Source organism: Cucumis sativus, chromosome 4 (assembly GCF_000004075.3).
Source record: "Cucumis sativus cultivar 9930 chromosome 4, Cucumber_9930_V3, whole genome shotgun sequence".
NCBI classification, from domain to species: Eukaryota; Viridiplantae; Streptophyta; class Magnoliopsida; order Cucurbitales; family Cucurbitaceae; genus Cucumis; species Cucumis sativus.
Window position 1 is genome coordinate 597,420 of NC_026658.2, and position 14,199 is coordinate 611,618.

At 34.1% G+C, this 14,199-nt stretch overlaps 2 protein-coding genes across 3 annotated transcripts; one reads left to right on the top strand and one right to left on the bottom strand.

Moving 5' to 3' along the window:
• Positions 1–2,530: 2,530 nt before the first annotated feature.
• Positions 2,531–7,230, top strand: LOC101211214 (cellulose synthase-like protein D5). 2 transcript variants are annotated; one of them, XM_011654645.2, is made up of 4 exons: positions 2,531–2,742; positions 3,790–4,194; positions 4,290–5,097; positions 5,178–7,230. In XM_011654645.2, the coding sequence occupies exons 2-4, from the start codon at positions 3,830–3,832 to the stop codon at positions 6,960–6,962; spliced, it is 2,958 nt and encodes a 985-aa protein (XP_011652947.2). In that variant the 5' UTR covers positions 2,531–2,742; positions 3,790–3,829; the 3' UTR covers positions 6,963–7,230. The 2 variants fall into 2 exon arrangements, with proteins under 2 accessions (XP_011652947.2, XP_031739765.1); XM_031883905.1 differs by lacking the exon at positions 2,531–2,742 and having other exon boundaries at positions 3,342–4,194.
• A 1,939-nt stretch (positions 7,231–9,169) lies between these two features.
• On the bottom strand, positions 9,170–13,508 carry LOC101222598 (probable galacturonosyltransferase-like 7). The gene is made up of 2 exons (XM_011654647.2): positions 11,300–13,508; positions 9,170–9,382 (listed from the first exon to the last, which is right to left on the bottom strand). The coding sequence occupies exon 1, from the start codon at positions 12,932–12,934 to the stop codon at positions 11,831–11,833; it is 1,104 nt and encodes a 367-aa protein (XP_011652949.1). The 5' UTR covers positions 12,935–13,508; the 3' UTR covers positions 9,170–9,382; positions 11,300–11,830.
• Between the last annotated feature and the right edge of the window lie 691 nt (positions 13,509–14,199).

Here is a 14,199-nt window from a genome sequence, read left to right on the forward strand (position 1 = left end):
AGGCTTATTTGAATTATATAATAAGTACTACACATATATACTCCAAAATAAATTCTACAAAATTGTTGATAAATATTCTTACAATAAATCACAATCTTTAAGAAAGAATGGAGGAAGAGGAGAAAAAAAAAAACACCTAGAGGAATCCTAACATATGGGTTTAGAAGGACAATGCATCAAAATGATGATACCAAAATATTGAAGATAAAGTGATATTTTCAGTTTTCAATAAAACATCAATTTATCATTTAATCTTTAATTAAAAATTAAAATCATAGATTATTAAGAATAATTATCTTATTTGATAACCTAGTTGTTCAAATATAAAAACAACACCATTTTGTTACAAGGCTAATGAAATATTAACCATGGATCAAAATAGACTCGTTTTAAAAGTTTATGAACTAAAAAAATCTTTTAAAAAGTGACCAAATTAGAACAAGATACAAAGTTTAGAAACCAAAATAAGATTTAAGCATTTTATAAAGAATTTTTTATGTAGGTATGATTAAATCTTATCTTATTCTATTTTATCCTCATTTTATAACACAAATCCCAAAAGGTTAGACAATTAATTTATTAATAAAATATAGAGTTAAATTGAAATTGTCGTCAAAATTATTAGGATTTTGATTAACTTTTATTTTAGAATCAAATGAAAATAAAATTCAAATAAAACCCTACAACAAAAAAGATATCAAAATTGGAACAATATTATATTTCTCAAATTTTTTAACATAAATTAACTAAACCAATTTATCTTTTAAAAAAATTGCATGAAGTGACAGAAACATTTAAAAATAAATAGCTAATGGCACCAATTTTTAAATATTGCAAAGATGAAAAAATTAGTAATATCAGAGGCTATCAGACGGTAATCATAAGCTTACCATAATTTAAAAAATGTTGTGACATGAGTTCTATTATCATAATTTTATTTTGCTATATTTGTAGAAGTCCTTTCATCTTTTGCCTACAAAATTCTATTTGTTCTTCCAAGGAAAAGAATAAAATAACAATTTTTATTCTCTCTTAAATTTGACCAATGAATTTGAATTTGAGTGGATTAAACCATTCTCATTTTATTCTCGAATTGACACATTTTAATATTCCTCCCATAATCTTAATTACATTTCAATCTTCAAAATCAATCTATATTAAATTTAAGATCGACCTATCCGTGTAGTAAATTAAAGGGTTTGTTGAAATTTCTTTTACAATTCATGTTTCATGTTTCACCATTTATTTTATTCATCTTATATTTAGAAAAGTCTACACACTTAGGAATTGATTCATCGCTAACTTTCAAAAAGTGATCTTAATAAACAAAATTAAGTAACAACTCCAACTTCCACAAACTGAAATAATGAAATTTGGATCAATTCAAAACTTTGTTAATCTATTTTCATGTATAACAATTGAATTAATATATAGTCTTTATGTAATCGTGACTATATAAAACATTCATTATCTAACAAATATTAAATTTATTCTTACATGCTAGCTTAAACTTTTAGATTTAATCAATAATTTAAAATGATATCAAAACATAAGGTTGGTTTAACAGGGTTTAGGGTTTAGGCATAGTTGTTCTCTTGTTCCATATATATGTACGAGAAAAAAAAAGTAATGAAAAACATAGATTAAAGTTAAATGTAGATCAAATTTAAGAAAACAATGTATATGTCAGTCCTACGTATGATAAAAAAGAGTAAGTAAAAAACTAAAGATTGAAGCTAAATTTATTAAATCAACATCGTAATTAACAAGATTTAATATAATCAATCCAAAAAAAAGTATTTCATATATACCGGCAAAAAAAAGAGTAATGAAAAACACATATTATAATAGTCTTAATCTCAAACACATCTTATAATAATACATACTATAATATTGTACATCCCAAACACATACTATATTATAATAACCTAGACTTTAATACTTTGCAAATTAACCAAATCCAGGTGATTATAGTACCAGACTAGCTATTATAACTCACTCTTTGTCCCAAACGTTCCATTAAACCTTGAATGAAAGCGTAAGTAGATGTCTATTCGATTAAAACTCCTTTTTAATACCAAGTAGATTCGATCAAGGCACCTTTTAAGTAGATTCCTATCTAAGGTCTCTTTTTAATATTTTATTATAACTTCTACTTTAAGATTTATTTTTGTTCTCTTTTATCTTTTAACTCTTAATCAATTTTAATTCAAGAAACAAGTATATTTAAAAAATGATAAGTTAAATTTTAAAAAATATATATCATCCTTATACGGAAAGTGAATTTAAAGGAAATGAATCAACACATCAATTTATATACTTAAAAAGCTGAGCCATTTGCATACTCAAAATTTATTATTATTGTTGTTATGTGTATCTTTTGAATCTGCTTCTATACATGTTGTTGCTCTAACAAATGTTCATCAAACGCTGGATGAAGACACGCTGGTCAAACCCCATCTCTTCTCACTCTAATTTCTGGAAGAAAATGTTGCTGCTTACTGTAAGAGAATCTATGAACAAAGTCCAGAAAATGAATCTGATCCTCTCAACTTCATTTGAACATATTTTTTCTCAATATAAATATGTGCAGCAAAAGAACAAGAAGATGAAACAATAAGAACCAAATAAGAGGAGAGAGATTATAAGTTGAAATCTCCATTGTTCAGTAAATTTGGTTTTTTTGCTTTGCTGTGTTTGATGTTATTTATTTGATATTATCAGAATTTCAGAGTGTTCCCGGTGAGTTCATGAACATCTCATTCTCTTCCAACTTCACACCACATATACATATTAATCAAAAGAAACAACTATAAAAACTATAAATTTGAATTACTAAACAAACATTTTCATTATTATTATATTTATATACACGTGTACATATCTTTTTATGATTTGTATACTTTTGTATTTTACTGGTTCTCTTCTCATGTCGATGTTAAACTTACATAAACGTGAAAATTTTGATGGAAATTTAATAATATTCTATGATCACTACGTGGTTTTTGTCTTATTATAGTTATATATTTTCATTTAATAATTTCATGTTCAAGATTAAAAGATTTTGATCGATGTTTCTATCAATTTCACCAATAGACACTGTCAGAAGATTATTAATAAAATCTAAAATTTGTTGTATTTTCTAAATAGTTTGGTTGATTATATTTCGAGCTATTAAAGTTTTTTTCCTATATTATTTGGAGTGAATCCAATTTTCGTCACTAAAATTTAGTTTATGATTCATGCAAGAATTTGAATTTAGTTTATGATTCATGCAAGAATTTGAATTTGAATTTTATATATTTTTATTTTTTCATTTATCTTTTGTTTTTAAATAGGTAGGTCTTTGGGTTTTCAAAGTTATTTAATTCGTTTCTAATGCAACTTTTAAATTTAATTATTCATGTTTAATACTTTATTTACGTTCAATTTAAAACTATATGTGTACATAAATTTTCATTTTTATAACTAATTGGTGATAATTGGTTGACACATTTGATGTGATTAAAATTTTGTATCTAATAATTAAAGTGTCGACCTTACAATATAAAAATTTATGACTAGTTATATAGGAATGTTTCCACCCACTAATTCAGGTTATCTTTCTTCCTAGAGATCAAATGTTCCAATAATCCTCTCCTCATATTTGTTATACTAAAATAACAAAAAATATAGGTCTTTTTTTTTCTTTCCATGAACTTTGCTTTGGTCTACTAACGTTTGTAGTCACCTAAATAAATAATCCATAATTATCAATTAATGTGAATACAATTTATACATTAATATTAGAAACAAAGCTTCTAGTGGCAACAACAAGAAGTTTGATGCAATGTCGAAAGACCAGGCGGTTGAAGACAGTGCAAATATGGGAAAGCTGCAGATTTCTAATGCTATTTTCACTGGAGGTTTCAATACGGTGACTCGTATGCACTTGATCAAATTGGATACTAACAATGGTGGAGGTCTTTGTTCTGACTGTGAACAGAGTTACACACATGTTAGTGATGATGAAGCAGAGGACCAAGCTTTGTCATTGCTTTCAATGGCGGACGATTTTGAGACCAAGGATAGCAATGGGTTTGGCTCAGAGGTGAAGAATAATGATGTTAAGCACCAACCTAACTTTGGGGAGAAAACTCGACGATCTTTAACCTCGAAGCTCCCTGTTTCTCCTACCATTCTAATCCCATACAGGTAATAAACAATAATGTTATTCCTCTAGCTTTGAACTTGTGAAATTTGATTTGTTGTGTTCGAATTCTAAAGGCTTTCTGTATTTCTTTTGGCAGATTGCTTACTATAGTTCGTACACTGCTACTTGGTTTCTATCTAACATGGATAGTTACACATCCAAATGATGAATCAATGTGGTTGTGGAGAATTTTTAATACTTGTGAGCTCTGGTTGGCATTGTCATGGCTATTAGAACAACTTCCAAGGCTCTGCTTAATAAACAGAAGCACTGACGTATCTGCTCTAAAGGATCGATTCGAGTCCCCAAATCTTCAAAACCCCAAGGGTCGATCTGATCTCCCAGGAATCGATGTGTTTGTAACGACAGCGGATCCTGAAAAAGAACCTCTACTTGTGACAGCCAACACCATTCTCTCAATCCTTGCTGTGGATTACCCGGTTGAAAAATTGGCTTGTTACTTATCAGACGATGCCGGTTCTCTCCTGACATTTGAAGCACTTTCTGACACAGCCAACTTTGCAAGAATATGGGTTCCATTCTGTCGAAAGCACGAAATCGAGCCGAGGAGTCCTGAGGCCTATTTCAAACAAAAGCATGACTTTCTTAAAAATAAAGTGAGGCTTGACTTCGCTGGAGATCGGAGAAGAGTGAAGAGGGAGTATGATGAATTTAAGGTAAGGATTAATTCATTGCCAGAGACTATAAAGAGAAGATCAGGTGCTTACAATTCCACCAAAGAACTCAAAACCAAAATGAATCCATCGGAAATGGGCGAAGTTTCTTTAAACGAAATAAAGATCCCAAAGGCAACTTGGATGTCCGATGGCTCCTACTGGCCAGGAACTTGGGAAGATCCAGGTGAAAATGATCACTCTAGAGGAGATCATGTTGGTATAATTCAGGTAAGTTGTTTGTTTCTTGGAATCATTTGTGTAATTTCTTGAAGAAGGCTAAGATGTTTTGTTTTATCTTTTAACTATAGGTTATACTAGCCTCTTCTGATGCAAAACCAGTTTATGGTTCAAACAAAAATGGGAAGAACTTGATTGACACAACAAACGTGGATATTAGATTGCCAATGCTAGTTTACATGTCTCGTGAGAAGCGACCAGGGTACTGTCACAATAAGAAAGCTGGAGCAATGAATGCTCTTCTTCGTACCAGTGCAATAATGTCGAATGGACTCTTCATTCTCAATCTTGATTGTGACCACTACATATATAATTCATTGGCTCTAAGAGAGGGGATGTGTTTTATGCTTGACAAGGGCGGCGATCGAGTTTGTTATGTCCAATTTCCACAAAGGTTCGATGGAATCGATCCGGACGATCTGTATGCAAATCATAATACTCTATTTCTGAATGTAAACATGAGGGCTCTTGATGGGATACAAGGCCCTTATTATATAGGGACTTGTTGCATTTTTAGGAGGATAGCTCTCTATGGATTTAGTCCTGCTAGAGTAACAGAGCACCATGGTTTGTTTGGTACTAAAAAAACTAAGTTGTTACGAAGAAAGCTCACGGTATCAAAGAAGGAAGACGATGAGATGGGCACTCAAATCAATGGATATACTTTAGATTGTGACGATGCTGATGATGCAGACACTGGCTCCTTACCTCTGCCAAAGAGATTTGGAAACTCTACTTCTCTGGCTTCATCAATTACAGTTGTGGAGTTTCAAGGAACATTGCTTCAAGAATTTGATAGTAAGGACAATAGAGGTCGCATGACTAATTCTCTTACTGCGCCTCAAGAACAACCTTTAGACGTTGCCACCATTGCTAAGGCCATTAGTGCTATTTCTTGCGTCTATGAGGACAATACAGAATGGGGTAAAAGAGTAGGATGGATATATGGCAGTTTGACAGAAGATGTGGTAACCGGCTACAAAATGCACAATAGAGGTTGGAGATCAGTGTATTGTATTACCAAGCATGACGCTTTTCGAGGCACAGCGCCAATCAACCTAACTGATAGGCTTCATCAAGTGCTCCAGTGGGCAACAGGGTCTATTGAGTTGTTCTTCTCTAGGAACAACTCCTTGTTCGCAACGCGTCGAATGAAATTCTTGCAAAAACTAAACTACTTTAACATTTTATTGTATCCATTCGCATCCTTCTTCATTCTTGTCTACTGCTTCTTGCCTGCAATTTCTCTGTTTTCAAGACAGTTCGTGGTCCAGTCATTTGTAACATTATTAACCTTCAATCTTGTTGATTCCATCACATTATACTTACTCGTCATTATAGAGATCAAGTGGTCAGGCATGACGATCGCCAACTGGTGGCGAGAGAAGCAAGTCTGTGTAATTTGGGCGACAAGCTCCTTTCCGGTTGCTGTGCTACAAGGCTTGGTGAAGTTCATAACGGGAGTAGACATCTCACACACATTAACACCCAAACTAGCCACACTAAAGGATGGAGATGACGAATTTGCTGACTTATACGTGGTGAAGTGGAGCTTTATGATGATTCCTCCCATCACAATCATGTTGGTGAACACAATTGCCATTGCAGTGGGAATTGCAAGAGCATTATATAGTCCACATCCAGAATGGAGCAAGCTTGTAGGGGGAGTGTCCTACAGCTTCTGGGTTCTATGCCATTTCCACCCTTTCGCCAAAGGGCTGATGGGACGTCGCAGCCGAGCGTTGAATTTATTCTATGTTTGGTCCGGACTTGTGTCGATCATAGTGTTGTTGATGGGAATCTACATTACATCTGATTCTAGGGCACAAAATCATATGAAGTTTCAATTCCCTTAATTGGATTTGGGAAAAGGAAATCTCCTCAATTTCGTGTTGGTGTTGTGGGTGACTGTGAAGTTAATAGTAAGGATTGTGCAACTATGTGTTGATGGATGGATTCATGTTTTGTGTTGAGAACTTAGATTGGATTTTGTGTAAACCTCAACTTCTCCTTTTTCAAATTTCTTCCTTCTATAGTTTAATCTTTGCTTGATTCTTTCTATTCTAATGGTTTGTCTTGAGGTAATTGACAATGTTCAAATTCATAAGTATCCTTATTATTATACATTTTACCTTAATTTTTGTAGTACATAAATTTCTTTGAGGTTATAAATTATAAACTATATTGCAGATCCATCACTGACCATAATAGTCTATCCGCCATAAAAACATTACATTTATTAGCTATGATAGTCATCTACCTTTCTAATGGTAGTAAGAACGTTTTTTTAATAATGTTGTTTTAAAAAATAATGTAAAAAATGAGGTAAAAGGAAAAGTATACACAAAAATAGGGATCAAATTTCCCTAAAACTATTAATTTTGTCAAAGGTACTGTTGTCATTATGATTTGAGTTACAATTAACCATAACCTAAGCCATAATGGTAACAAAACACGTCCAAATTCATAGGTTTTTTTTCCTCTAAGAAAGAAACAATAATTGTAATCATAACCATAACCGTAACCTTAAACCATAACATGGTAACGACATGACATAATTTTCGAATGCAATTAGATTGATCACCTTTCGTCAATCAAATGACAGTTTTTGTTTACATCAAACGTTTGCCCCCCATTTGTTGGTATGGAAGCAAAACACAAGATGAAAAATAACTTTTTAAATTACCATTGATTCATAAATTACCACTTATTCATTCCGAGTAAACATGGCCTTAGTACATTTATTTTGGATTTACTTATAATATCCTAAAATTAAAGAATAAAATGTTTCTTATCCCAGACTTTTCAAAAATGGACGCATATACGTAGTTGTATATTGTATTTGTGCTTCATAGCTCATTAAACATGCCAACCATTATAATTTCTTTTAATTTAATATATGTTGCCACTTGATCTAAAATTGTCATATCATTAGAATCCAATAGGAAATTAACTCCCACATCATTTTTTCCCTTTTTTTTTTGTTAGTCTTAACTGTGAAATGAGTTCATGCTGGAGTACAAGGCAATAGTACCCCTTGTGTTCATGGCAGAGCTCCCTGAGTTCATGGCCTATCTAAAACCATTTAGAGGAGTCCGAAAGTATTAGTTCACTTTTTCAATAGAACAAATGGAAAGTCAGGAGTTCAGAACTTCAACTTCAGGCCTTCCGAGTTAGAACTACACCAGCCTTTCGAGTTTGATCTCGCTTGAGACCAAGAGTGTTGCTTTACCGAATCTCATTTTCATGATAAAGGAAGAGTTTATGGCAAAGACTTGAGTTGAAGATGCTGACCTCCTTTCTACTATTGATGAGTCTATGACCACATGTTACCTGTCCCAGGAGAAGGGAGTCACTTAAAGCAGAATAGTTCTTTATTTGGCAAGCTTTCTCCCAAGATTTTCTTATTGTGTTTGTGACTGAAATGATGTGTTCTTTGCTCAACCATCTTCGGTAGGATTATTCATTTGTTCTTTGTAATAAGCCGATTTTTCTAGGACCTCTGAATTTGATCTGACTTGTAACATCCTAAACCCTCCTTTTCACGATAAAGAGTTTTATGTAAAACTTGTTTTGGATGTCTACTAGGGTAATTGGGCAAGGTGTTGGGGAGAAAGAAGTTGAAAAGTGTAGAGTTGTAAACTCCACTCTTTATTTGGCATAAGAAGTCCATGAGCCCCACAACTAAAAAAGAATCAATTTTATAAATTATTGACTCCTTGCACTAATGGCTCTAGGAGTCATCCACAATCTTCACAACTCCATTCCTTGCCCCCAAATTACCCATTTGATCTCTTTCTTTTGAATTAGAGTCCACTCTTGTAAGTACTTCTGGAATTTTCATTGGTGGGCCTGTTCTTTACTACCACGCTTTTGTAGTTAATTATAATAAAAGAAAGACATGAAGAAAAAAAAAACAAGAATAAATCAATCAATTGTATCAATCTACTATATTAACACCCAAATCAGCTAATAATCGTGAAGCCGCCTAAGACTAGTTATTCAGATTATCAAATGCTAAAGGACAGGAACGATAAATTGCACCCACCAAGAAACCCATTGCTTCACCTAATTGACATAAAATAATCTTATTTCACAAACTAGTTTGAAATACCACAATTTTTATTATAAAAGAAAAAAATTATACACAGCTATTACCTCTCCATATCCTCCACAAGTTAGAGAGATTCCTTTAGATCGTGGATCCAAATATACTTCCATCCCATTGGGATACAATTAGGTTCTAATCAAACGATCTTCTTCATTTAGAGCAAGCCTGAAAGTGAGACAGAGAAAGAGAGAGAATATTCAGTGAGAAATCTAAAGCTCAATCAAATGCATAAAAAACTAATTAAAAAGAAAGAACAGTAGAATTTTTGGTCCCCTCATTTCATGTTCAACTCTCCTATGGCTGTTTCTAGCTGTAAAGTAAAGGGATCCCAAAAATTCACTCTTCTCAACACCATCCATTTTCTTCTTTCTTCCCCATTATTAGCCGTCCAATATGAGATTTATATCTCTCCCACGGCTGTGATTGAGTTTATCTTTTTGTTTTTTTCCGAATTAGTATATAAAAGAAGAAAAAGGCAAAGAAAGCAACATTTAGACATCTATTATGTCTTGAAATAATCACAAGAACCAGCCTGGCATGACGGCACAGCAAGAAGACTTAAAAGGGAGGAAACGTAGAGATGTTTGCCCCCATCCACAATTCAAAGACAAAGTGGAAAAGACTTAAATAAGAAAATTATGCTCACAGTGAACAAATCCAATCATGGAGGTCCCTGCTACATGTTACTTTCTTACTTCACTGAACTTAACAACAAAGGCAGATATTTCCAGTATTTCACCCATCGACTTCAAAATTATGATAATAAATAGATTATGAGATTAATTGCCTATCAAACAATAATGGATATACAACTAAATGAAAAATGACTTCTACCATTTCAGATAGCTGCCATATAATGTCAATGAGACTTCAGTTACAATATAATTCAATAATTAACAAAAACCAAATTGATATGGTTTACAAAGAGTAAACAGACAAAAACAAAACCAGCACAAGGGTCATAAAGAATAGAATAGATTTGTAACTTTTTTTATAAGAAAAGAATAGAGCAGATTTGTAACTAAACCAACATTTTGCATTATCCACTTCAAATAAAATATTATACAGAATAGTAAAAGGTATTTTGTTTATAATGAATATTATTATAATGATCAGAAAAGTTTATCCAATGTACCCAGCCGCATCGGAAGCCCAGGCAACAAAACGGTCCCAACTCATAAAACAATGAGACACATAGGGGTCCCGCAACCTACATGCTGTTCTAAATTTAAATTTCTCAACTTCTTCCTTTCTAAGCGACAAAAGAGTATTAATTAATGGCAAAATGGTTGGATAAATCTGTAACTTTCCTCTTAATGAATCAACATACTTCAGCTACCGTTTTGAGCAAAAGAAAACGAAATATAGCAACACAAGAGTAGGGGAAGAAACCAATTCCCATAGCTTGTAGTTAGAGCTTTAGGTCAAAAGTTTGAAACTCCACCCCATAATTATATTTATAATGCTAAATTTTGAAAAAGCATAGTAAGAAAAGAAGGGAGAGACTAAAGGAAAGAATATGGAGGTGTGACCCCACCCGTGTGGGTGTGAGGCCACAAGAAAAGGACATTGGGCCAATGGGTAGTTAACAAGTCACCTGCACCTGCCACCGAATCCGCTTCTTTAACTTAAAAGAGTCCATGAACTTTACTTCTTATCAAAACCCATTTAAGATTCTTCCAATACTACAATTTGGTCCTCCAGCTGGCACAAATTGGAGTATTTTAGAAACAGCCACTCAGTCCCTTTTGGCCACTATTGGCAATTTCGGATAACCTTTTAATAATTTATACACACACACTCGCATTACGCCTAAACGCACATGCCCCGCAATGTTTTTTTCATACTCTTCTTCCTTCTCTTAAAACGTAGACAACTTTCTGATCTTAGCAATAAAACAGACATTAAGGATAAAGAAGTTCCAAAAATGCTTAAAGCCTGAGAATTCAGTTACAATTTGAACAAAAATGCCCTTGAGTTGAGATAAGTGATGCATGCCTAAAAAGTTATGTTCTGGTGCATCAATAATCACAATTCTTTGAAATAAGTCAAAGTGAGAAAAATATGGAATGGTAACCGTACCTTTCAATAAGGAGAGGAGTTCTCCAGAGCCAAATATGTTGTTTAAATGGAGCCAGAACGCTTGCAACAAATAATCTATGTTCGACCAGCCAATGAAATTCCTTGTCGATAAACCACAACTTGAGTACTTTTGGCAAGACCACCATGTGAAGGATAGGATGGCTACACTTGATAATATAATTGTTCCAGAATAGCAAAAGCTTAGGAAGGGAGAAACAAATAGAATCGCTTGATCGAAAATCTTAATACATGGAAAACCACCATCAAGTATCCATTCATAAAAGAATACAAAGTCTGTACAAACAAATCGAATAGCTCGTTTTTTCCCTTTTTATTTTCAGACCCAGGAAAAATAGTAAAATAGGATACACATCGCCTGGAAGATGGAGTTAGAAGAAGAAGCACAAAAGTAACTGGAAAGAGACGGAAAAACAACGAAAAATAGGACTAAAGTTGAAAATTTTATCGAGAAAAGCGTCAAAAAAGTCCTGCGGGAAAATTTACCGGCGACCTCATATATGATCTGAAATATCACCCGGAATATCCGTACAAGTCGTATGGTGACCATAGAGCGTCCAGTGGACATGGTTCTTTGGAGTCCAACCTCGACCATGGCTTCCCACTGCCGGACCAATGCAAGAGGCTAGTCGGACCCGGGTGGAGGTCACGGCAACTGCCTCTGACATTATCACCTCCTAAACCATGCTGGTTCCACCGGTGCTCGATGGTCGCCACGTTACCGGCGAAAACCAGTAAGAACGGGGGAAGTGACCCAAGTTCATAGATGCGATTACTCTTCTGAAGTTTCATCCACCATTCAATCTTCTCCGTATACCCACCATTCCTCCATTTAACCAAGTCTATGACCATAACGCCCGTGTTGAAGTAACAGGGCTTTCTTCCAGCAAATGTGCCGAAAAATCTCTCATCAGACCAGAAACGTGTTGTGAAATACTTGCTGAAATTGGCATGACAGTACTCAGGAGCCCCGATTGTCCACTCACCCAAATTCGTCGTCCATAGCTTCCGGATATCATCCACCACAATAAGATCAGAATCCAGGTAAATTACCTTCTTCACACAAGACTCGAGCAACCCAGCCAAGTAATTTCTAGCATAATTAAGCGGCTGCTCCAGCGCTTGCCTCACCGAAGTGGAGATCAGATTCCTAACAATCTCCGGATCAAAGTAGTACACTTTGAAATTCATCTGAGGGAAGGTAGATCGAACGAAGTCCTCAAGACTGGTATCCGAAACAAGGAAATGAAAGAAAACACTCTCTGGACACAGCGAGTTTCGAAGAATCGAATTGACAGCCGCAACTGAGCCACGAAGGTACTCCACATCGAGTGTAATGGCAACATGTACCAAATTCGGATCACACACACCAAACTTCCCAGAAAACCTCGAGTCACCGCCTCCACATTGACCAGCATTGCGAAATGTAGATGCCTTTCGGAAAGAGAATCTATTCAACGATCTGGAAGAGGCAGTATCAACAGGCAAACGAAGATAAAAATCGAGATGAGAGGATCGAATAGCTTCGGCCGGAGGAAATGATTGTAAAGCCGGAGCAAGCACAATCATGACCATTGCGGCGGAAAAAAGCCCCGATAATTTCATCAACCAAATCATATTCACGCTATAAACCCCTTTTTTCTTTTTCTTCTTCCACTTGAAACCAAATCGACGAACAAAAATGGAGAAAAAACACGTTCGGAGGAACGCTAGGGTTCCTTTAAAGTCCTCCAGAACTCTCGAGAAATCAATACATGGAGAAAAACAACAACAAATATTAAGCCCTAAACCGAGATGGAATCGATATTTGTCCTCCCTAGAAGAGCGTATGAAAGCGAAAAAGTATGCCGTGGGAACAAAGCAAGCAGAGAGAGGATAAAAAGGCAAAAGAAGAAGAAGAAGAAGAAGAAGAAGAAGAAGAAGAAGATAAGTTTGTAGAGGTGAGCATTGAAGAAGAATCGGACCTCAAAACAAAGGCGAGAGAGAAAGAGAGAAAGAGAGAGAGAGAGAGAGAGAGAGAGGAGTCCCACCGACGGGGGTTCTGCAGTAGGATTATATCTCTTCTCCTTCTCCTCCTCGTCGTCCCTCTATTACTCTGTCGGTTGCAGAGCAATGGAAGAAGACAAAGGTGCAGACGCACAAAGTAGAGTGAAATTAATAGACCTTTTTCTTTTCTTTTCTTTTCTTTTTCTTTTTCTTTTCTTTTCAGATCTCCTCCACTCCACATGGCCTAAATTTTAATTATTAAAGTCTTTGGGGGGTTCGAGGGTCAATTACTACTTTTGTTCTTTTATTATTATTATTACAAAGTTGGTACTCCAATTCCCAATTCCCAAAATCTCCTAAATTTAACTAAAATATATCAAATCAATCCTTCTCTTCTCCTCTAACATAATTAAATATCCCTATTTACCAAATTATATTATGAAATCTTAGGTTTACACAAATATTAAACTATGTGTACCCTACAAAATTACTATAATTTATTTGCTTTTATTTTTAGAATTTATTACACTTACCTTCATTTCCTCTAATCTTTAATTCATATATATACACATTAGATCCCCTAATTTTACATAATTAACCACCTTAAACCCTATGCTCTCAATTTCTCAACTTAGGCTATTCTTTCTTAAACCCTATGCTCTTGTTTTTTTTTTTATTATTATATATATACACACACTATCCACTTTTACATTACCAAACCTTTTTCTTCTTCAAATATCAAACCCTCAATTTTATGGAAATATTTATGTTAATGGAAATTTCGACAAATTTTATGAAAATGTTATGAAAATGCAAATTTTGGGATGGTAAAAAGAAACTCCCATCAATTGAAATTAATCAAAATAAATAATAAATATAGATTTTTTTTGTTTTAG

Bases quoted from the DNA above. Each gene is read 5' to 3' on its own strand.
- LOC101222598 (XM_011654647.2), bottom strand. From the start codon at position 12,934: ATGATTTGGTTGATGAAATTATCGGGGCTTTTTTCCGCCGCAATGGTC.
- LOC101211214 (XM_011654645.2), top strand. From the start codon at position 3,830: ATGTCGAAAGACCAGGCGGTTGAAGACAGTGCAAATATGGGAAAGCTG. The intron at 4,195-4,289 runs GTAATAAACAAT...TTCTTTTGGCAG, and splicing joins ACCATTCTAATCCCATACAG to ATTGCTTACTATAGTTCGTA. The intron at 5,098-5,177 runs GTAAGTTGTTTG...TTTTAACTATAG, and splicing joins ATCATGTTGGTATAATTCAG to GTTATACTAGCCTCTTCTGA.